General features: G+C 40.5%; 4 protein-coding genes across 10 annotated transcripts; all 4 read left to right on the top strand.

The window, feature by feature from the left end:
- Positions 1–450: 450 nt before the first annotated feature.
- On the top strand, positions 451–2,606 carry LOC120825489 (uncharacterized). The gene is made up of 7 exons (XM_040187125.2): positions 451–625; positions 741–1,007; positions 1,114–1,170; positions 1,596–1,745; positions 1,850–1,885; positions 1,997–2,035; positions 2,197–2,606. The coding sequence occupies exons 1-7, from the start codon at positions 575–577 to the stop codon at positions 2,527–2,529; spliced, it is 933 nt and encodes a 310-aa protein (XP_040043059.2). The 5' UTR covers positions 451–574; the 3' UTR covers positions 2,530–2,606.
- Positions 2,607–6,318: 3,712 nt separating this feature from the next.
- Positions 6,319–8,516, top strand: LOC144383164 (uncharacterized). 2 transcript variants are annotated; one of them, XM_078080011.1, is made up of 11 exons: positions 6,319–6,453; positions 6,549–6,622; positions 6,738–6,797; positions 6,952–7,023; positions 7,125–7,175; positions 7,299–7,358; positions 7,509–7,538; positions 7,631–7,678; positions 7,756–7,806; positions 7,897–7,980; positions 8,140–8,516. In XM_078080011.1, exons 2-11 carry the CDS (start codon positions 6,569–6,571, stop codon positions 8,155–8,157), a joined length of 528 nt encoding a protein of 175 aa, XP_077936137.1. In that variant the 5' UTR covers positions 6,319–6,453; positions 6,549–6,568; the 3' UTR covers positions 8,158–8,516. The 2 variants fall into 2 exon arrangements, with proteins under 2 accessions (XP_077936137.1, XP_077936138.1); XM_078080012.1 differs by having other exon boundaries at positions 6,387–6,453; positions 6,532–6,622.
- Positions 8,517–10,885: 2,369 nt separating this feature from the next.
- On the top strand, positions 10,886–13,108 carry enam (enamelin). 3 transcript variants are annotated; one of them, XM_078108869.1, is made up of 6 exons: positions 10,886–10,987; positions 11,181–11,245; positions 11,384–11,413; positions 11,761–11,802; positions 12,013–12,096; positions 12,417–13,108. In XM_078108869.1, the coding sequence occupies exons 2-6, from the start codon at positions 11,189–11,191 to the stop codon at positions 12,903–12,905; spliced, it is 702 nt and encodes a 233-aa protein (XP_077964995.1). In that variant the 5' UTR covers positions 10,886–10,987; positions 11,181–11,188; the 3' UTR covers positions 12,906–13,108. The 3 variants fall into 3 exon arrangements, with proteins under 3 accessions (XP_077964995.1, XP_077964996.1, XP_077964997.1); XM_078108870.1 differs by lacking the exon at positions 11,761–11,802 and having other exon boundaries at positions 10,891–10,987; XM_078108871.1 differs by lacking the exons at positions 10,886–10,987; positions 11,181–11,245; positions 11,384–11,413 and adding an exon at positions 11,589–11,661.
- Positions 13,109–13,526: 418 nt separating this feature from the next.
- On the top strand, positions 13,527–18,285 carry cnga1a (cyclic nucleotide gated channel subunit alpha 1a). 4 transcript variants are annotated; one of them, XM_078109045.1, is made up of 9 exons: positions 13,527–14,001; positions 14,506–14,610; positions 14,706–14,768; positions 14,867–14,920; positions 15,019–15,138; positions 15,216–15,320; positions 15,604–15,710; positions 16,402–17,012; positions 17,104–18,285. In XM_078109045.1, exons 2-9 carry the CDS (start codon positions 14,525–14,527, stop codon positions 18,049–18,051), a joined length of 2,094 nt encoding a protein of 697 aa, XP_077965171.1. In that variant the 5' UTR covers positions 13,527–14,001; positions 14,506–14,524; the 3' UTR covers positions 18,052–18,285. The 4 variants fall into 4 exon arrangements, with proteins under 4 accessions (XP_077965171.1, XP_077965170.1, XP_077965169.1 ...); XM_078109044.1 differs by having other exon boundaries at positions 13,543–14,001; positions 14,395–14,610; XM_078109043.1 differs by having other exon boundaries at positions 13,816–14,001; positions 14,478–14,610.
- Positions 18,286–23,025: the final 4,740 nt, after the last annotated feature.

Here is a 23,025-nt window from a genome sequence, read left to right as displayed (position 1 = left end):
TTAAGCTTTAATCTTCTTCACTGCTGCGGCATTTATCCATTTAACCTTTTCTGCAGTTGCAGCCTACTTCATGCAGCCAATGTCTTCCCTATTTTAACTGATTGTTTCAACTTGTGGCTCTAGAATAAAAATGTTTTGCCACATTCTTTTCTACCTTGTAGTATTTTTCTGTTTTCGTTGCACATTGCGTCTTTGGTTTGACCACAACCACAGTGGCGAGACACTGACACACCAGCCGCACCCACAGGTGCTCTGAGTAAAACCACAACCGCCGTAAGTCTGGAGTTGTTATTGGTTTGTTTATTCATTTTTGTAGACATTACTGCATCGTAATTGATGGAAGAAACAGGCAGTTTGGTGCATTCAATGGATTTTCCTTGGCTTCCACGTCCTCGCTTCATTTGCACCAGAAGAAGCGTTTTTTTTCTGCCATGTGATTGGTTGTTTCACTTTGTGAGCAGACCATAAGTCAATGCCTGACCTCTTAGTGTCTTGTTGAATACTCTGATGTGCTCTTAGTGGACATTCCCCGAAGACTTGTATTGATCCTGTGGGAATCATTTTGTTTTTGGAAATGATTATCTTAATCCTATCATGGTTTACCATCATGGTGTCTGCAGTACCAGTAAGTAGCTTCATTTACTGACAATATTAATACGCACATGTGAAATCTGCTGCGAAAACAATTGTTTATGCATCTTGTTTACTTTTAAGTCCGGTTTAATGTGCGTCCTCCCCAGCTTCCACAAGGAGGAGCCACTCAAGCTCTTGAAGCAACAAACCAGGGACTCGACACTCAGACGCCGGCCCCTCTATCTCCTAATGTGGCCCAACCACAGCCGGGGGTCTCCTATCAGCTGGGTCCCCAGGGTGGTCCCCAGTTCCTGCCTCCCACACAGCACTACTGGTGGCCTTCGTTAGGGGGAAGTCCAAGGATCATTCCTCTGCAGCCGAGCATCTACGGATCCCAGCCTGCTGACCAGCCGACACTCCCACAGCAGCCTTCGGTAGGGCAGAAAGAGAGAAAAAAAAAGATGTGTCTGTATTAATATAGATATCTATAGTGATTCAGAATGCAACTCATTTGCAAATAAGTTGTTTTTTTCCCTCTAGGTTTTCCCTCCTTACAGATACGTCCCATTGCTCTCGTCTCCCTATGGGAATCAACTGGTAAGATGATACATATCTATTACCGAAATACACTGACTTTGTTCTCGGGGACTGATCCTCCCATGCACTGATGAGAGTGTACTGCTGCGGACTGAATGATAGACTTCAGATGGAAGCTGCTGTCACAACCTTGAAAGGTTCGGCCTGGGGGGGGACTGTTCTGTCAACGTGTACTTTAGGAAAATGGAAAAACAGTGACAGTGTAATTGAAACAAAGATATTTATACTCTGTTGCAATCTGTCACTTGATTTATGAGCCTGAGATGAAAACTGTGACGTTGTGCCTCATTTTGACATGTTTTTCTGCTACAAGTGATATTATAATTGGATCTGCCTTTTGGAAATAGTGGGAGATAGTTTTTCATGTAAGTAAAAAACTGTTGACAAATATAAAAATATACATGTTTTCTTTTTCTGTCCTGCAGTTCTCACCATATGGATTCCCCATGATTGTTGAATCGCTGCTTCCACAAACACCAGGGAATCCACCGCCCATCAGTCCGGTGTTACCTGCAGGAACACCTTCTGGAGCTGCTCCCCTGGGAGATGTACCTCAGCTAGTGCAGCAACAGCAGGTCACTCTCTTTTTTTTAATTGAGTCTTACACTGTATAATAAATTTCACATTCTACTTCGAAAGGTGGAAAAGCAGCAAAGTAAAAATCTTTTTTATTCCACAGAGTCCCCAAATTGTATACATGTTCCAGCAGCCCAAGGTAAATGCAAAATACACCTTAAATGAAAACAATCACATTATATGTTAAAAACATGTTTTTGTAACATTCTTTTTGCTAAAGCTTTACCTGACATTTGCACTCGTTCCCCAGGAGACTCTGCTTAGCAGTCTCAGCTCGGAGGAGCTGCAGGTAACTCAGCAGCTGAGATCTTTATCAGCGTCTCATCTTGTTCAGACATTCTGCTCTGTGAGCCCACTGATCGCACTGATGATCCAGTTGCGCCCCCCCTCACCCTCTTCCCCCCCCCCATGGCCTTTTACTGTACCTCTCCGTCTGATGTTCCTCCATAGACGGCAGTGAAAATGAGCCAGCTGGGTGTGTACCTGACCACTTTGCTCACAAACCCGCCCGCGGAAGCCATTCAGCCAGTGAGTCAAGGTGCCGGGCTGGTAAACCCGCAGCAGCAAGTTGTCGTGCCAACCTCGGGGACCCTCTCTGCTGGAGTCCAGCAGACACAGGGGCCGGCGGGCTCCGCACCGCAGCCCAACACTAACGGGTTCCCTTCAGGTCTGGAGAGACCACCGCAGGAGGCGGCCACGGTGAAAGCACCTGTCCAACCCACGGAAGGAAAGCGTGTCTGCAACTGCAGCAACCGGCAGAGAGAACTCACAGCACACTTGTAACTTTGTAACGCAAAAAGTGGTTTAGTTTTTCCTTTTCATAATAAAGAATAAACCTGAATTATTTCAACTATTTGAAATGAGGTGTCCTAATGATTTCTATTTAAACTTCTTAAACCCTTTGGTTAACGAGCTGTGAACACGAAATTGACATCAGGTTTATTCGGTGAACATCTTGCTCATCTAGCACACAAAGTAATGATTACATTCATATGGAGTCATATAATCAATAAAATGACAATATTCACTCCCCTTTTGACCCTCTCCAATGTTTTTCTCTATCTCTTCAGGATAGTTTGAGCTCTTTAACTGCTAAATGTGGGACTTTAAAATCAGTTTGAAAGCATAAAACAGATTTGATTACAACTGATTTTCTCCGCAACACTGTGATCATGTTCTTACAGAAATGCAGATCACAAACTGCCTTACAGCTCTTTTTGCTATTAACACGAGGCACGATAGTCAAGAAAACCCAACAAAGTTTGTAGGAAACTTTGTTAACCTCTTCTCTGTAACAATTCCAATGTAATTCAACCAGAATGCCTTGAATGGTTACAGGTTTCTACCCAGTAACACCATAATGAAAGAGGCCTTATAATCACCTTTTCTTTACAAAGTGCAGCCCTGAAGTTTACCCCCCCTTGTATGCTCACATACAAGTGAATGAGCATGCCAATTAACAGAAGCCATTTAATTATTCTGTACTTAAAGAACGGGAAAGAAGCTTGAGCCAAAATAGACCTCAAACATGTTATGATGTGAGAAATGTGACAACTGTAATATAATCATGATATTCAATCCTCCGATCACAATCAGCTATAATACAGAATGAACCATTATGGGCAGGTGTGGTCTGTGATCACATGCTTTACAATAAAAACCTAGATTCATAAAAAATCAGCAGCTACTAAATGTTGGTTTCTAAAGCTCTGCATACATTGGATTCCCGCTCACATGAAACTGATGACCTTTAAAAAACACGCCGCAAGGGTTCACCTGCTAAAACAGATCACTGAGGGTACAAATGTGATTAATGTGACATGTGTATGGAGATTCCGCATGGAGATATGGCCGCCAATTATGCCTTCAAAAAATGGAAAATTCTTGGCTCGTCACCAACACCTATTTTAGCTTTGCTTGTCCCATGTTTTGTGAGCGAATAAATAGGGGTAAATCTCTCTGGCGTGATCACACCTCTCCTCAACAATCTCTCACTACTTGTGTTTTGTCAGAGTGAAAAGCTAATGTTAGATAGTTAACATCACATTACATTACAGGTCATTTAGCTGACGCTTTTATCCAAAGCAACTTAGATTACATTTTTAACCCATGGCTTTTTACATTTTTGCCCAGGGAGCATTTAGAGGTTATGTGGCTTGCTCAGGGACACTTTCGACATGCAACATGGGGCAGTCAGGACTCGAACCACCAACCTTGCGCTTACCAGCACACCCTCTCTACCCCCCTGCGCCATGATGACCCCACATCACATGACATCACCTTTGAAAATGGGACTTTTGTATTTAAAATCTTGTTTGCAGTATTATTCGAAATTAAATTCCTCCTGCTTGCTTTTTTATCTCTGAAGTTTGTTTTAAATGCTGTAAATATTAAACAGCCCAATCTTACCCAAAGGTCGTTGCAGCTGTATGTCGAGCTCAACATTACCATCATCAGCAGAAGACGTTTGCCCAATTGTCCTGTTATGGTAGGTGTAGATTAAGGAGTCGGCATGATGGCTATTGACAATAATGTCCGTGAATAATAGTGCATTTAAACGTTTGTTTGAGTTATTGATTTGACACTCACCTGGTGTCTATTTATTCTGCAGTACATCCTTTGCTTCTTCACAGTCCCAAATATTCATGGAGTTTGACCTCCGCCACGCTCTAGTTGAGGTCCCGTAAACCACGCCAAACACACAAAAACCCACTGTAAAACGAGACGTCGCAGAATAAGCTGCACACAGATCTGCTATTAAGTGGTGGTAATGTCGTAATAGCTTATTCTGATGGCTCTGTTGCCACCGGTTTGCAAATTCCACTCATAATCTACACTAAAAATTGAAATGATTGTTCTCCTTCTTCACAGGCAGTCCGGGCCTCTCCTGCTGGAGCCCCACTGGAAGCTCTGGAAGTTGTACGAGCCCATTTGTTTTGTTTTTATTTTATTTTATCTGACAAAAACTCTCTGATATGATAAACTTGACTGTTCCTTTTTCTCCAGCTGCTCCCTGTTGATGCCCAGAAACCTGTGAGTGACAAAGCCCTTTCAGCCAAATGATTTAAGATGCCTTAATAGTTTCAACCGTTCAACGCAGTCAAAGGTTAATTGTCTCAACCTTTTAAAAAATACTTTGCTTGTAACAGTGCACATTTAAGTGCATCAGCGTGAGAGTGTTTTGTCATTTAAAGGTCTGTGTAAGCAGGAGCCAAACGATAGAGGCACAAAGGATGTGCCTGAAGATTTTCATTCCTCAGAGTGAGATTTTATTGAACTAATGTCCTCTTGTCTTTTTCATTTACTGCAGTATCACAGCTTTGGTTTTGACCTGCAAGAAAGCAGCTCCAGCAGCTCCAGCAGCTCCTGCTTCTCCTATTGTACCTGTTGTTGCTCCAGGAAGGAGGCTAGGTTGATTTGAAGCAGTGATGAGGGCAAGAGGTTGATTTTGATGAATGGGTGTGACATCAGCGAGAAACTGTCCCCCGACTAATTCTGGCAGGGTATTGATGAAGCATCGACACATGATCCTCACTTCTGATTGGCTCGTCTGAGCCTTCGATGATTCAAGCTGCCAAACCCAGCAATGATGATGACGATGATGATGATGATGATGATGATGATGATGATGATGACAAAGATTAAACAATTAGAGTAAGCAGGATTGGAGTGGGTAAGAGCGGCACAAGTACACATGCATTCACACAAATAATAATATATTTACAAGGCACATAAACTGTTATCTGTCATTAATTTATTTGAAACAATCATATATTCTCTTTGCGTGTGAATGTCTTTGAATGTAAAGATTAATTTGCTTTCCTTTACATTTTCGGTGACATTCCAATAAGTCCAGCAGGTGATAAATAATACGTTGCTCTTTAGATGGCGCTAACAGGGCTATGTCTCATAATAAAGAATTTATTTTGAGCCCATGGAAACTATACTTACCATACATGAGAATAACTCATCCATTACTGTCTTGTGATTTACTTCATATACAACAAATATTGTACAAATAAATAAATGATTGTGTGTCTGATCTAGCAACATTTTGTAAAACTATTGTCATGAAATTATTTAACGTTAGTTTGTAAATTTTCAGCTGTTAAATTGTAATGGAGCAAAGTTTTCTAACTCCATCTTATTGGTAAACATTGAGTACATTTACCATCAGTTGCATAGATAGACTTGTGTCTCTGAAGCTGCCGTTTTTATGATTTGGAAACACAGTTAGCATGGGAGCGACTGTAAATCAATCAGATTTACCTTTATTATCGCAATAAAATAGGAAGAAGAGAATAGGATATATCTTGTTTTTATTGGTGGAGTAACATATATAATGTTGCAGTTTTGATGTTTATTCTACAAAGCAGCTGCAGCACAGATCTAATGAAAATGCCATGTTTGCAGAATAAGGCACAAGCAGACCGAAGGTTTGCAATGCTCCAGACAGTGTAATCAAACAGTCTGCTATTACGCAGAAGGTAGATTTGACCACTGGTCATTTAGTAAAGCTGCAGACTAGACACCTGCACTGCACCTACTCATTGGGTAACATCACGCCCATTACTGTGATTGGCTCGCAGGTGAGCTGGCACCCTATAAAAGATAAAGTAACTCTGTAGAAGACACGATGCACTGAAATCATCTTCAATATCAAAACTCACCATCCGCTCCAGTGGTGTTTTTTTTTCATCACAGAAGGTGAGTTGTGGAGAACTTCAACATGAGTTTATGCTTTCTTTCTTGTTAAAATGCCATCTGATTTCTGTCCATCTAAAGTCGAATATTGTCTGCAGGACTCAGAGAATCTGCAAAAATGAAACTGGTCATCTTTTGCCTGTGTCTGGCTAGCACGGCCTGTGCTGCACCTGTAAGTTTTAAAACTGGATAAAGGTTGATCTTGTTATTTCATTTTCTTAATCAATTCAGGCAGAGTTCTGAATTTTGTTTTCATCTAACTATTTTTTTTCTGTCTTTGTTTTTAGTCCATCTTTCATTACCTGCCTCATTATGCAGGTTCCAGGCAACAGGTACCACCCTCACAGGTAATAGTCCATTGTTTGTGTTCTTTTTCTTCCACATCAGAGGCTGCACACAGTATACTATTGAGCCACTATTGCTTGTGATAAATGAATGAACCAGAGCAGAACTATTGCTGTGTGGAGTTTACTGTATTGTGACAACGTCCCATTCGTTTAGGTGGGAAATCCCTTCACAGCTGGTCAGTCTCTGCCACCACCTGGAGCAGCTGGTGCTTACAGTGTTGAACTTGTATGTCACACTCTCTATTATTTCATGCGTACGATTCCATTTCACAAATATGTAATATTTTGATGAATGAAACTTACGTTTATTTCTATTTCCGCCCCAAGATTTACCCCCACAGAGTTGCTGGTGGTGTAGGTGGAACAAATGCTGGACAGGTGGGCATGTGGTTGTACACAAGCAGCTCTTCTTTTCAAATGTGATCACCTAATATCCTAATTGCTCTGTACTTTTTCGTGATATATTTTTTTTTCTTCCTCTCTCTCTCTCTCTCTCTGCAGTCCTTTGGTTTCATAAAATACTCCATTCCTCAGCCACCAGGCAGACAGAGCGTGGAAGTTGTAAGTGTTTTTTTTTCCTTCTTTTTTCAGCCATAACTGAAAAAACACTGAAAAACAATTTGATGTTGTCTTTATTATGCAAGTTAGTGAAAAACCTGTTGAGACGAGACATATTCTTATGTTTGTGCTCTCCTGTTTTTACATTTTCAGTATTACCCATATGATTTCTCCCAGCAAAGGGTAAATATTTTGAAGTTGATTGATGTTGATGCAAAATTAAAAATGTTTTACATGATGCACGACTAAATAAGGTACATGCGCTTTTGTTCCAGATAATGACAAACCTTCCTCCCATGACAAACTCCCCTCAGATGCCAAATGTGAGATATTATATTTTCTAGATATTGCATTTTACTCTCATATTTTATACTTGCTTTACTTTACGTTGTATCCACAGGTGTTCCCATTTGAATATCCCCCTCAGAATATCCCACAGCAAATCCCAAATGTAAGAGGAAGCATTTACCCCGAATATGTGAATTTGATGGATCCTGAGCCTTTCCTTGATTCTGAAGTTTTAAATTTCTTCATTTTTTAGATTCCCTCATTCAATCCCAATGCCCTTCCGTCCCAGGATCCCATGCAGCCTCTCCAGCAGGACCAGCCCATCCAGACAAGCCAGGTATTCATTAATCTGTATATTCATTTAAGAAGATCAGTATTGCAGATAAACACATGTGTTGCAAATGACTTTCAACAAACATACACAGCCTATGTCATTTGTGAGGAGAGTCTGTGGATTAAATAATATTTGCTATAATTTGATTAATTACTTTTGCAGATGCCAGCAAAGGTGTAAAGTGGCAGAGAAGCCGCGAAAAGGAGAAAAAACTATACTTTCCTCCTTAACATTCAGACAACTGCTGAAGCTCATGTGAATGATGAGAAGTAACATGTAAATGTGCTTTCCAAAGTCAAGATAACATGTTAAGATGACCACCTGATAGCCTTACATTGAGAATACCGTTTCAATAGTAAAGACTGTTACATCTGCACCAACACTTTTCTGCTTTACTTTATAGTACTTATAGTCACTTAAACGCTTTCTAACCCTGCAATTAAAGTATGTAACAAATGTCCTGCTCATGTTTATTAAATCATTTTAACTATTCCTTAAATGTAATTTCAGTTAAGAATAAAGTACACGTTTCCAAGCAATTTTGTGTTGTTCTGTCTTTTTGAGAAATTGATTGGTGTTAGTGGTATTTGGCACTGAAAAAAACAAGCTGTACAGCACAAGTAAATATTGTTTTCATATATAATATTTAATAATAGTTTTTATAATAATAGAGATGTATAGAAAACTGAACTTGACTCAATTAATCCTTTACAGTGAATATTTCTTGTTATATGTGATGGTACGTAGCTTTAAAATGTTGGGGTATGGGCACTGGCTGCCAAATGTACTACTAGACCAAACTGTGTTCATGGATAATGCACAAACAATGGAAATATAAATCAATGGAGGGCTATTTGACTCTTGTGGAAACCCCACACAACGGAGGGCAAAAGAAGAAAGGCAGCATCCAAATGGCAGAAAAAATAATTCCCCAACCCGACGTGTATGATACAGATACACTACAGGCATCTTACATGCTGCATAGGCAACATCAAATTACGAAACAGAGAGAACAAAATTTGCCACATAGGTTAAATAAATTCCTCCCCAGTGAAAAGAACTGATCATTTCTGCCCTGCGGACACGAGCCTGTCACAGCACGACCTTTTACATTTATCTTCAAACACACTTAAAATAAACAGGCGCCATCCTCTCACGCTATGTATGTCTCTTTCCCACTAGTTTCATTTCCCGGAACATTCACCACATAATTGTACAACTTCTATCATGCACAGCAAAGGAGACGTTAACAACATGTTTGAGCCTCAAATTGACTCTTGCAACTACAGCATGATTGCTTTAGTACCACACACTGTTTCTGGGAAGTTGTGATTGAATCACAAATACATAAATACAGAATTAGAGAATGCGGGAAGGATAAATTTATAAATAAATATTAAACACGCAGCTATTCTAGTGAGATGTTGTGACAGAACAAAACAATGCAGCAACGTGAATATTTCTTTTAGGATTCTTTTGTACATTGTTTGTCTAATCTCAATTTGAACACATAAATATGTATGAATGGTTTTGAGATATTTGGTCTTCGATAGCAGCTCAGTAACGGCTCGAAGGGAAAATGTACAAACAAAAATATAAATTACATTTACTGATTTAGATCTGGTTTATTTATTGAAAGACAATGCAGCAAATGTTAGACATTCAAACAAAGGAACAATGTCACTGTGGACCAAGAAGAAATGGTACAAGTTATGAAGAGGAAATGAAGGGATCGTATCAGCAGATGCGAGAATGTCTAAATTGAAAATTTTGCAGATCATTATCTGATTTTCAACCACAAGAAAGAAAAATAAAAAACAGCAGCAAAACAGCAAAACCTGTGATAAATGTGTGACTGGGCGGCTTATTTCTTCCAATAGATTTGCATGTGTTCATTGTCGTCTTCTTTTAAAGTGTAAGTAATCTATGAAGCGGTTTGCAAGTTGGAGGCCACAGGGTTACATGTTTTGGCAGACTTTGCTTACGGGGTAGAAGCATTTAATAAAGCAATCGTTACGTAAATCTACTTTCGTAAATCTACTTTCGTAAATAAGTGCATCGTTGTCTTTGTTCTTAGACGATAGTTTAATGTTACATGCAATGTAATCGATCGAGTTACTTGTAACTTTTATTTGAAAGAGTTTATGTTAAAGTACATTTGATTTGTGTGACAGTGTGAGAGAGATATAGACCTGCAGCCTTTTTGCTAAGTTTTAAAAAAATGAATCTTTTCACAACATTTGAGTGTATAGAGAAGCAAAGTTGTAATAAATCCTTTTGTGTAGGAATTTCGTTTTTCATTGTGAATGTAATGTGGATGTATTCTAAGAAGTTAAGGAGGGAATTTTCACTTTGTTTGAAACTTACAACTCATCTGGACACAAGGCTCAAAAAACACTGCTTTTTAAAGGGTCACAAGCCAAAAAACAACCACTGGTTTATTGGTAAGAAATACATTACATTTTATAGGCTTATTATATATTTTCTAATTAAAAATTAGAAAATCGTATAGCAAAAATATGATATATAATATATGCATACGTTTAAGATTTTAGTATTGTATTGTGTAATGTAGAAACAACCCTGTCAATGTCACCAGTATTTTATTTTACACACTTATTTTTATGTTTAACTGCCAAAACCAACAAACACACCACTTATTTATATATATACAGTATATATAATAAGTGGTGTCTCTCAGTCAGCATCATTACATGCGTGTGTCAGCTTCTTTCCATGTCGTTATATTTCTATTTGAGAGCAATAAAGAGAAGGGCCTGTGTGCTCAGCATACAATGCAGCCTGTAATTAACTATAACAGCGGCCTTAACCCTACGTGCCTCTGTTTTTCAAAGGAAATGACTTCAAATACGTAGGTCTGTGAGTTTGGCCGCATGTGATTGGTTGTCCCAGGATGTTCCACTATATAAATGGCCTCCAAGTTAGAGATGAAGAAGATTACTTTGCACCCCTGAGGAGACACATTTTCACCTCCGCACCTGGAAAAAAGGTGAGATTGAGACTTCATACGGAAACAAGCGTATACATTGTAGAATATGAATGTAAATAGAAATGTATTGCTGTTGATATTATAGTTCTTGAAACAAATCATACTAACTTAATTGAATTTCAGAAAAGAACACTCCCAGCAAAAGGAAATGATGAGATCGTTGTTAAACACAACATGATGCTTTGTTTTGTAGGAACAATCATGATGAAGCTGTTGGTGCTCACGCTGTGCCTGCTGGTCACCACCTTAGCTTCTCCCGTAAGTCTTTCCTAAAGAAAACTTAAACGTAATTTAGTCAGTCGACTGGTCGTCTTTCACGGTTTAAACACTGTTTTGCTTTAGAGAAGAACGCATGAAGTCATTGTTGCTTTCTCTTTTCTCCCGCTTGGTTTGCAGGTTGCGGAGAGTGACAGCAATGAGGAAAAAGTAAGATTTTTGCTTTTCAGTGATGTTTCTGCGTCTGTCTGTCCAGGCATGTGATACCATGTTTTAGTCAAGTCATCATGTGTATAGTATGGAACATGTCTGACGGACGAGAGGGGGTTGGGGGGGGGGGGGTAATTCGCTTAATTACAGTGCATGTCTAGAGATGTCAGGTATGCCCTCAGCAAGCTGCAGCGCATGCTAACAAGGCCCTGAGGTGGATGGAGATGTACAGGCTGCACCAGCAGCAGGTAGTTGGGGTTCATTGGAGATTCTAAAAAATAAAATAATAAAATTCAGATTGTTTGGCATCAATTATTTCTTATAATCATTAATCTGTATGTTTCCAGAGATTAGTTGGAACCCCCTTCATGCCAGTTACTGATGCTCCTGTAAGTTAATATTTTGTCCAGAATCACTTTAGTTTCATATTAATCAGGAAACCTTGAACATAAATTAAGGTCTGGAATTATTAGTGAAGTGTAGGTCTAACTTATCAATAATCATTCATTTGTTTGGGTTTATTCGGCCGAGGAAGCCATGCAACATCCAATCTCTCAATTCCACGTGGTGTTTGAGTTGAGCGTGTTATGATTCTGCAGGTTGATGCTGCACCAGTCCAGGCTGCTGGCGTCCCTCCTGCTGCTGCCCAAGCTGTCGGAGACGCATCGGAGGAGGAGACAGAGGTGAGCAGATACACTGCCAACCATACCATCATTTATTTTATCGTTTCTACCTGTGCTTCTTTTCCTGTTGTTTGCACGATCAAAAGCAAGTGTTCAGTTAAACTAGATACTCACTACATATTTAGCATTCGAGCCAGAATTTCTCTTTTACTCTTGGTGAATATGACACTGACAGTGGTATCCTTCTTTGGTCCGTCCATGTTTGGTAAATGTTCGATTCGATGCCACCAGTTTGTTCACAAGTGTTAAGTAAAAGCAGTTTAATGGACATGTGAAAGTTTCAACTCTGAACTCATTGTCTGTCTATATCTTTGTGACAGGCTGGCAACCCTGCACCCAAAGACGCCGTCCCCCTAAGCTCTGATGAGGTCGAAGAGGCCGAGGAGGTTGAGGAGGTGGAGGCAGCTGAGGCTGAACCTGCAGCAGCTGTTGAGCTGGCCGTGGTTGACGCCCCAGTGGACGCTGCAGCCGCTGAAGCTACAGTTGTGGACGTGCCTCCTGTTGACGCGGTTCTCGTTGACGCTGTCCCTGCAGCCCCTGAGGTGGCTGTTGATGCGGCCGCCCCGGCCGCTGCTGACGTCCCTGTTGCTGCTACTGCTGATGCCGCTGCCGTTGATGCCGCTGCTGCCGTCCCTGCTGCTGCCGGTATCGTTGATGCCGCTGCCGTTGATGTCGCTGCCGTTGATGCCACTGATGCCGGTGTTGTTGATGCCGCTGCCGTTGATGACGCTGCCGCTGATGCCGCTGCTGCCTCACTGGCAGCTGAGGTTGACACAACTGGAGTGGCAGCAGATCCTGTTGCAGTGTAGTTCCTTCTTGTCATCCCCAGCCTCTTTTCCTGGCAGTGGAAACAGCCACTGTGTGTGTGTGTGTGTGCAGTGCAAAAGTAAGCTGTGTCACATTGATTCATCAAGAATGAACAACAAATTGTGTGTTTTTAGTTAAGAATTGGACAATTAAAACATTTTGTTGTGTTGTTTTTTCTGTCTTTAATAAAAATACTTTTTGAAAATCTTGTAGTTTGAATTCAGTTGTGATTGTTTAGTCAGACATGATACAAATATAATATAATATAATATAAAAATACAGCTAAATTAAACCCTTCATTCATTTTATTAATTACCACTGTGCTTTTCCTCACATAAAAATGTCTTCTGTGAAAAGCAAAGATGCCATAAACACATGGTAGCCAACAGAGCGTGTTGGCTACTATGGACTTTCTCTACTGAACTAGAGAAAGTCCATAGTAATCAGGAGAGGAGGATTTGTTGTTAGGATGCAGCAATCCACACCTTTTCAGATTAAATTTCACTCGCATGATTTTCATTCATGTAAAAGGAACCAGAGCCAACTGATCTTAAATATGTAATGCTCGGCACGATCTAATAGGATCAAAATAGGATATGGCCGAGGGTGCTGACTGAGCAGGAGGGGCTGGTTGTGTGTGTGTGTGTGTGTGTGTGTGCGTGTGTGTGTTTGTGTGTACGCAAACAGACTTAATCCTCGCCTGTTTGACAAATGGTCAGGAAAGTACTGTCATAGATATTTAAAAAATGGGAATCAACAAAAGATCTTCACATCTTAACAGGTTAATTGAAGTTTTCTTTTTTATTTGACTCAACAAATTACATCTCCCACTTGAGTGGACAACTAAGGAGTGACTCTGTCTCTCCTCTTCTTAGCCGACTCTAATCCCCAAATCCTATTCAAGGTCAACCAGACTCTATGACACAGTTAGTTAGACTCAATGCTTAACGGTGACACCTGTCTAGCTGCATTTGGATAATATTTCAATAATAAACAATGAAAAAATGATTTACACAATAAAGCCGCGGTTGCTGTGAATGAACAGTTGCCAGTCGAAGAGGATAAAGGGAGAATGGACTTTACATTACATTAACAAAGGTAGGAGTCTGCATTACGCTTTGGGAAATATTTTTGTAACTGTTTTTATGACCGAATGAAATGTATCATGTTTTTCTCCAACTTGACGCAGTTCTGCTAACTGCTTTTGGACCTACTAGATAATATTCACTTCTAAAGATGTATAAAAAAGTACTTTGCTATCAGGGCTTATGGATTAGGATCTGTCTCAATACAGCTTTACATAGTTAAACAGTTAAAAGGTGACAAAACTATGATAGAGATACAATGAAATACGATGTTAAGATTAGTAGAAATAGAATATAACCACATTGTCTACTTGAGTCAAATGATGAAGGATGAATTAATTAGCAACATTTTTTCGTACAAATGTTTTGCCCATTAAATAATAACACGATGGGCTCATCATTTCAGCTCTAGCTATTTTGGGGGTCTGTTAGGCTTGTCCTACTGCTGGGACGGACAAATTGATTTCCAGTCACATCATCGATGGACAGAATCTCCCTTTGAGATTTGTCTTTCCAGGGTGAACAGATCTGCAGCCATGACAACCTCGACCCCCCTTCAATCCCTCGCTGTGTCCCCTCACGCCGCATCCACGGACAGTGAAGAGTCCAGTGACGATGACTCGTAAGCAAAGGCACATTTGAAACGCTTGGAGAGCTTCTATGACAATGATGTGGAATTAAGAGAGTTAACCTTATGTGTAACTTTTTTTTTTCTAGAAGTGCATCTGGATCAAACCCTCATTGCCTGCTCAACATGAATAACAGCAATAACAATGAGGAGTAAGTGTGATAGATGAGGGAAGACCTTTTTGTTTTGGATTTAGTAACTTAAAAGTAATCTCAAAGGCAACTAAATATGTTAAATAATTATTTTCCAGGGAAAAAAAGAAAAAAAGGAGAAAGGAGAAAAAAGAGAAGAAAGAGAAGAAAGCGTAATTGTGTTACATTATAAACCTCTAAGCAACTTTTTCTCTAAAAATGTACTTTACAGTATGCACAGCATGCTGAAAAGTATTGATGTGTTTTACAGAAGGAAGGAGATGGAGAAGAAGGAAAGGGAAGACAAGGAGGCCAAGGAAAAAGAGGAGACGGAGAAGGAGAAGGAAAAAGAGAAGGAAAAGGAGAAAGAAAAGCAAAACAACAAAGACAAGTACGTGCATCATTTAGAGTTTATTCAACCATTTAATTTGCATGTATATATATTACATTGTATCTCTCTTTCCATAGGCCCAAAGAATTATTTGTCATAAATCCGGCTGGGAATTTGTATTACAACTGGTTGTTCATCATCGCCCTTCCAGTCATGTACAACTGGACCATGATCATAGCCAGGTGATTTCTGTGAACCAGTGATTCTTTATACACCATTCAATTCAGCTCTGTTACCTTACATATCATTGCAATTTTAGCACTCACCCAGTGCAGAGAAACAGCCTTTTTCTTTGAATAGCCGGTGAAAAGTTCTTACCTGCAATAATGAAAGCTGTAGTTTGCTTTGAAACTAGTGAGTTCGGCACCACATCAGCTGCAGCAGTGGAACAAAGGGATGAACGTGCTCAACATTGTTGATTTACTAAACATACTCATTGCTGATGTTTTCTCCTCCTGCAAACAGGGCTTGTTTTGAGGAGCTGCAGCACAACTACATCGTTTACTGGGTTATTCTCGACTACACCTCAGACATAATCTACCTGGCGGATATGTTTTTCAGGACCAGAACAGGTGAACGACTTATCTTCATAAAATGCCTTGTTCAAAAAAAGGCATCTTCTTTGGTTCTCTCGTCTCTTAGAATTAGGAACAGGAGCTACAGTTCTTTTTCTGTGCAAGAAGGCTTTCTAATATCTAATAATAGGCTTACTAGAAGCTTCAGCAGTCTGAGTTGGACAAATCAAGTGCGTATACCAAAAAAGCCTCTTTGTGTTATTGTCCTACTGAAGCTCCACAATGAGCTACTTTTAGGGGAAACACAGCACCAATTCATTTCGCTAATTTGAACGGCTGAAGTCTCATATTAGCCTTTTCTGATTGTGAAAAATGCATTTTTGCACATGAGGCAACAACAATTGTAGGTTTTGGCAGCCCCGCCACTTTAATGTATTGCGTTAGGAATTTATTCATAATTTGCAATATACATATGGAGATGTGAGTGTCAAATTAAGCTAGTGTGAACCAACTTTTTAATTGAAACACATCAGATAAAAAATACAGTTTTGCCTCTCAGAGATAATGTGCCATGTTTGAGTAATCTGAATCACAATAGATTTAATTGTCATTTCTTTTGCGACACTTACCAACAGAAAAATAATTTTGTAATATTAGTCAATGCTTTTGATTTAATTAAAACCCCTCTCACTTTTACTAAAATAATAAAATTGAACATATTGTGTCTCCTCTATATTTTCAAATGCAGGTTACCTTGAGCAAGGCCTGATGGTGAACGATAAGAAACTGCTACGAGATCGCTACATCCAAAGCTTCCAGTTTCGTCTCGATTTCATCTCGATGCTTCCCACTGACTTCCTCTATTTCATCCTCGGCCTCGACTATCCAGAGATCCGCATCAACAAACTGTTGAGAATCGGCCGCATGATGGAGTTCTTCACGAGGACCGAGACCAAAACTAACTACCCCAACATCTTCCGCATCGGAAACTTGATCATGTACATCCTCATCATCATCCACTGGAACGCTTGCTTCTACTTCTCTTTCTCCAAATACATCGGTTTCGGCGCTGACGCCTGGGTGTACCCGGCTCTGGATGATCCTGAAGAGCCTGCGTTTGGCGAGTTTGGCAGGAAGTATTCTTTCAGCCTCTACTGGTCCACACTGACACTAACTACCATCGGGGAAACACCACCGCCAGCCCTGGACTCAGAATTCATCTTCCACGTAGTGGACTTTCTAGTGGGCGTCTTGATCTTTGCCACCATTGTGGGAAACATCGCCACAATGATCTCCAATATGAACGCTGCTCAAGCTCAGTTTCAGTCCCGAATTGACAACATCAAGCAGTACATGCGGGTAAGCTTAATTTTTCCGCTCCAAAAATTGCAAGGGAAAAAATTGAATTGAATTCCACGCTGAACGTTTGTGTCCCCGCTGTTGTTCACAGGTACGAAAGGTTGACACGGATCTTGAGTTGCGGGTCATCAAGTGGTTCGACTACCTGTGGAACAACGGCAAAGCACAGAATGAAAGGGAGGTCCTGCGGTATCTTCCAGACAAGCTGAAGGCTGAGATCGCCATCCAAGTCCACATGGACACGCTGAGCAAAGTTCGTATTTTTGCAGACTGCGAGGCCGGCCTGCTGATCGAGCTGGTTCTCAAGCTGCAGCCACAAGTGTTCAGTCCCGGAGACTACATCTGCAAGAAGGGCGACATCGGCCGCGAGATGTACATCATCAAAGACGGAAAACTCGCAGTCGTTGCCGACGACGGCGTCACGCAGTTTGTTGTGTTGGGAAGCGGCAGTTACTTTGGTGAGATCAGTATCCTTAACATTAAAGGCAGCAAAGCAGGCAACCGGCGAACCGCCAACATCCGGAGCATCGGGTACTCGGACCTCTTCTGCCTGTCCAAGGATGACCTGATGGAATCACTGCAAGAGTATCCGGACGCCAAAGGCATGCTAGAGGACAAAGGGCGGGAGATCCTGATGAGAGACAATCTGATAGATTTGGACCCGGCCAACATCATGCCCGAGACCAAGGAGCTGGAGGAGAACGTCAACAAGTTGTACAACATGATGGAGCTGATGCATTTCAAGGTGAAGAAAATACTGGGAAATAACAAGATCGCCGAAAAGGCTCTGAGACGTCGCATTGCAGATCTGGAGCATCTGACGGGGGAGGAGGTGGAAGAGGAGGACGAGGAGGAAGAAGAGATGAAGAAGGACGAGAGAGAGGTGGATGGGGAGAAAAAGGAAGAAGAGGGAAAAGGCGCGGGTATAAAGGAAGACAAAGAGGAAGATGAAGAGGAAATGAAGGGAGAGGAAAAGGATGATGAAGCAAAAGACGAAGAAGTAAAGGGTGAAGAGGAAAAAGATGAGGGACAAAAATAAACCCAGAGCTTCTGAAAAATAAAAAGCACCTTTCTAATCAGCCGCACTAGAATCATTTTCACAGAAATCTCACTGGACTTTCCTTCTAAATGACTCACAGAAACACTGTAAACGACCAAACTACACCAGAGAAACTACACTGGGCTGAAATACCCACTGGAACTTGTCTTAAATAGATATTGTTATTGTAAATAACCATATTGATATTATATTCAAATAAAAAAATTGGAATCAGTTGTCCTATTCATCTTGATTTACATGACCTCATTGCTTACGGCCATCCAAAACACCACTAGCTTATTTCCTGTGCACGGGTTATGTGGTTGATGCAAGTGTGTGTAATTAATTCAAATTAGATCACGTGAAAAGTGTCGTCTCACTGAAGCTCTGATTTTACGGTTTTGATAGAAACTTCGCTCAGAGGGGGTAAATCCTTCCACAGTTTCTTGCATTAATTACTAGAAGAGACGCAGGAGGAGGAGGCTGTATATCTGTAAATGTGAAGTCATCTATATGTTTTTCCTGTTAAAATAAAATAAAATATTAGTAGTAGTAGTAGTAGTAGTAGCCTTTAGCTTAGCTCACCTCCTTAAACCTCCCGCTTCACCCTACAGCCTCCACTTAGCACTCTATTGATTACAGGAAAGTAAATGCCGAGAACAAGACCCTTCATTTTTAAAGCACTGTGTCCAATTTGTGGGAGGAAAAATCTCTTTAATCTTTCCAGTGCTATCGCTCCAATCTGGAAATTCAAATGAATGAAAACAGCATACTTGATCAGAATGACAGCGTATTTTGCTGTACTCACTGGGAAGTGGATAATCTTCTGATGGGTCCTGTGTGATGCTGATGTTATCTATAGACACGCCTCCCCTAGATTCAGTTTCTCTTTGAAGATTTATTGCAGGGGGCAGCACTTTACTCATTATTGCATCTTGAATGAAAAGGTCGTCTCTCACAGTTCATCGCTATCTATGAAGCCTTTATTGGCAACCTGATAGATCACTTCTTTATTAAATAGGACTGTCATTATTTGACTCGTTCTGGAGGCTGCATGAAAGAAAAGGGGATAAGCTGGTTTTAGTTTCAATGCTGCACATGAGGAACATTTTACAACACACATTATAACTTAACTTAATACCTATAAGTCTATTTTAAACCATCATTACAAACTGGGCAGACTATCAAACGTCTGTAGTGTGGTAATTGGTGTTCTTGCTAATTAGACTTTTCTATTAGGCATTTAATCAGTACTTTCATCTGGACTTTTTGGGGAGTTTTTCCTGTGCCGATGGTGGGTTTCGGGGCAGAGGATGTTGTATGTGTACAGACTGTAAAGCCCTCTGAGGCAAATTTGTAATTTGCGATTCTGGGCTATACAAAAGAAAATGACTTGACTTGACTTGACATCATTGAAATTGGAAAGCTTGTCCTCAATGATTCCTCGAAATTGAAATAACGGTTTGGATTGTGGAAACCCGTCTTCCCTCTTCCCAACCCTGCAGCATACACCGTTCTCCACACGAGGAGAGTAAAGAGCAATCATTTACCGATTACATTTCTAAAACATAATTGTGCAGTGTTACTAGTTAAGAGCTGGAGGATCAGTAACAGGAAGTTCTATGTTTTTCATCTTTCTTTTTTTCCATTCCAAATGCTAGATTCAGTGCTGTGTATGTGTTTGTTGTTGCTGTAAGGCAAGACAACTGTCAGTTATTTAACGCAAAACTACCTGTTCAATTCATACCACTCCCCAAACCTAGATAGATGTTAATGTCTCTGTTACAATGTTTCCAAATTTTTGTTTTTAAACTGAGGTTTCTATCAGTGGATAAAGACTTAATTGAATGAATAATTAAGCAATATGATGCCTTGGCTTATGAACAATACTTGTTGGTTGGATAAAGTAATTGCTTTTTTTCTGACAATAAAACAAGCCCTTATTTATAACATGCATGATCCTTGAACCATTTGGCTACCAGAGCTTTCCCAACAATTCTGCAGGGCCAAAACATAACGGGGTGTTTGATGTAGTTTCAGCTCAGTGTGAGTCTTTCTGCCTTCAGCTGTTATTTAACGTCACACTGTTCTCTGTTGTTTCTGGCAGAGCTTCGTACACGCACGCACACACACACACACACACACACACACACACACACACACACACACGCACACACACACACTCTGTGTGCGCGGAGCCGAGAAACAGCATTCAAAGCGCTCGGCAGTCCACTAACTTGTTTGTCTTGCACTAATGTTGCTCTGTTTCATCAATACTGGGCTAACAAATACCTGCAGACTAAAATTCAACACTGATAATTTCCTTCGTGGGGAGATTCAGTGACTTAAATCAAGCAAGAGCAGAATAGCTATGAGTAATTCAACCTCCAAAGGGTATGAAAATAAAAATGTGAAGCGCTTTTGATCAAAACAAATATTAGGCTTTTTCAGACTGCAATGTAAGCAAATGGAAGGACATTTTCTTAAGCTTACTCCACTTTACGATTCTACAAATCCTGTGTCTGTTTGGCTTCATACGTAATTTCACCATTCTTTATTCAAACAACCAAACCATAGTACTTTCTGCTTTTACTGTTGTGTACAAAATGACCAGATTTATTTCAAATAATGCACTGCAGATTCAAGTATGTCGAAGTGCATGTTTTCTGGGGTTACTGGCATCTTTACCAAGTATCCTTATTAGAATAATTATCTTTTTCACTTATTGTTTTCCTCTTTTCTACATTGTATCAAACGTTAGTAATATCTTTTAAAGTGGCCCCATACTTTTCAGCACACTGAAACACATCTCCTCTTCCCTCGACGCTGCATCTGAAGCATCTGCATTCTTCTGCGGACTCTCTTGCGTGGTACTAAGAGGCCTTCAAACATGAAGCAAACACTTCAATCCCCTCACTTATCTAATAAAGCCGTATTGAATACAACTGCCAATAATCTGAAGAGCCCTTCAGATCTCATAAATCCCTGTGGCTCCATGTGGGGAGTTAGGTATCGCTGTGGGATTGACATCCACTGAATCCAGCAGCAGGACAGGTTAATAGAAACGCTGCATTGATAGAGGGGAGGAGAACCACACCACGTTCTCCATATGCTGCTAATATGCTAACATTCATGCATATCTTGGCTTGTCTTTTCTCTCACCGGACCGGCAATTCATTACCACAGATAACTCCAGTGCCTTTCTCGAAGGTGCATGATACAAGACTAAAAGCATCTCGATTGCCTATTAATAGGCCGCTGTGTTGCGACGACCCCTGTTTTAAAGGGTCGGTGTTGTCAGCTGCAACCGCCGTGTGAGAGCCGTCCACAGCCGCCCAGAGCCGCGGCTGTGGCCTGATCAGTTTTTGTCTCCTTTGTGGCTCTGAATCACAGTCTCAAGCAGGCTCTGAAGCTGTTGGTGTGTGAACCATCTGCTTGTAGAACAACTGCTCATTGTAGGAGAGACCAACTCGTGTCGACTCTGCATTTGTGTCAACCCGTTTTTGTAGCACAAATATGCCCTCTAATAGCTTTTCCATTGATTAATGGTCAATAGTCAAACTGGCTTCACGCACCAAGAGTAAAGTATCACAAGCTACAAAGTAGAGCAGGACACCTCGTTTAGGAATTCAGAGCACACATGTTAATGTCTGGGGTAAAAACAAGTAAAGAAATATTCGAAGAGCAATGCTCTAACATTAGCAAATACATTGCTGTCCCTGGATGGATTTTGCATTGAACAAAGCGAGAAGCCCCGGGCCCTGACGTGGTTTGTGACAAAGCATAGAGGCAGCTGTGAGAAGAGCTGACGACAACGCTGCAGCTCAACCCATGTACCCGTTGCCTTGATATCTTTACAAGAAATATGCAGTGGGAGACGTGCATGAATGTAATTTGCCTTCTTAAAAATGTGATAAACCATATCTTCATGCACATAACAAAGCCACAGGCAGATAATGAACCCGCCTCATTAAGCAGACAGGGGTCAAATCAGTGGAGATAAATCTCACATGCAACACCTGTCTTTTGTATTAGTGTCCATGTGTGAACTAGCCAAATCTTTCAAACACCATTAAGGTGTTTTCTGAGCACTCTTGTGTTTCACAGAGAGAAAAAATGAGCATCTGATTATGTATGTATGTGGAACCAGGATGAATATCTCGCTACAACGGCCCGCAGTACAGAACGTTTTTTTATGGGGCAGACTTCAAACTGACGTTAACAAACGGTTTCGAAATGCTTGATATGCGGTGTTTGTATTCCTTTGAATAACCATTCATTTGTATGAACTTGTTCGATGAATATGTATGCTGGGTTTTCACAATGCCAACGCAGTTATGTTGTTGAATAGTGTGCCCATCATTATACTTTTGGCAATATTTACATATCCTCAGGGAGAACACTTCAAAATTGTCAGTGTCTCATAATGAATTTCAATCAGCACTAACATGCCGGGTGGCAGAGTGCAGCAGAACACTCATTTGGTTCACGTAGATGGCTTTAATCTTCATTTAAATCACTACGTCATTCATTTTGTCAGGATCTGTGATGATGCACTGGTTTTAGTACAAGTTCTTTCCCACGCACAACTATATATATATATAACTTGTATATTAAATAATTACTAACCAAAAATGTGTAGTTTTTTCAGCTTTTCTTTTTATTGTGTTGTAAAATCTGCTGCAGCGTAATACATTCACATGGACAGGAGAGACCTACATTAAATCCATGTGTTCATCTGCAGTGCGGCCCAGTGAACTGAAATTGTCTTGTGACCGACCACTTAAATTACAATAAAGCGTCACATATCCTGCTGACTTGTTTTCAACTTTTCTTGATTTCGAGGGATGATGTCACACTGACAGACAAATACAAAGATAAAGATAAATACAAATGAAGTTAAGTTAAGAGGAAAATACAGTCGACTGTGATTTGCAACCTTTAGACCTTCCACAATATCATATCATTTCTAGG

This window comes from Gasterosteus aculeatus, chromosome 9 (genome assembly GCF_964276395.1).
Source record: "Gasterosteus aculeatus chromosome 9, fGasAcu3.hap1.1, whole genome shotgun sequence".
Taxonomy (NCBI): domain Eukaryota; kingdom Metazoa; phylum Chordata; class Actinopteri; order Perciformes; family Gasterosteidae; genus Gasterosteus; species Gasterosteus aculeatus.
The sequence above is the reverse complement of the archived record's forward strand: the minus strand, read 5'-3'. Positions and strand labels throughout refer to the sequence as shown.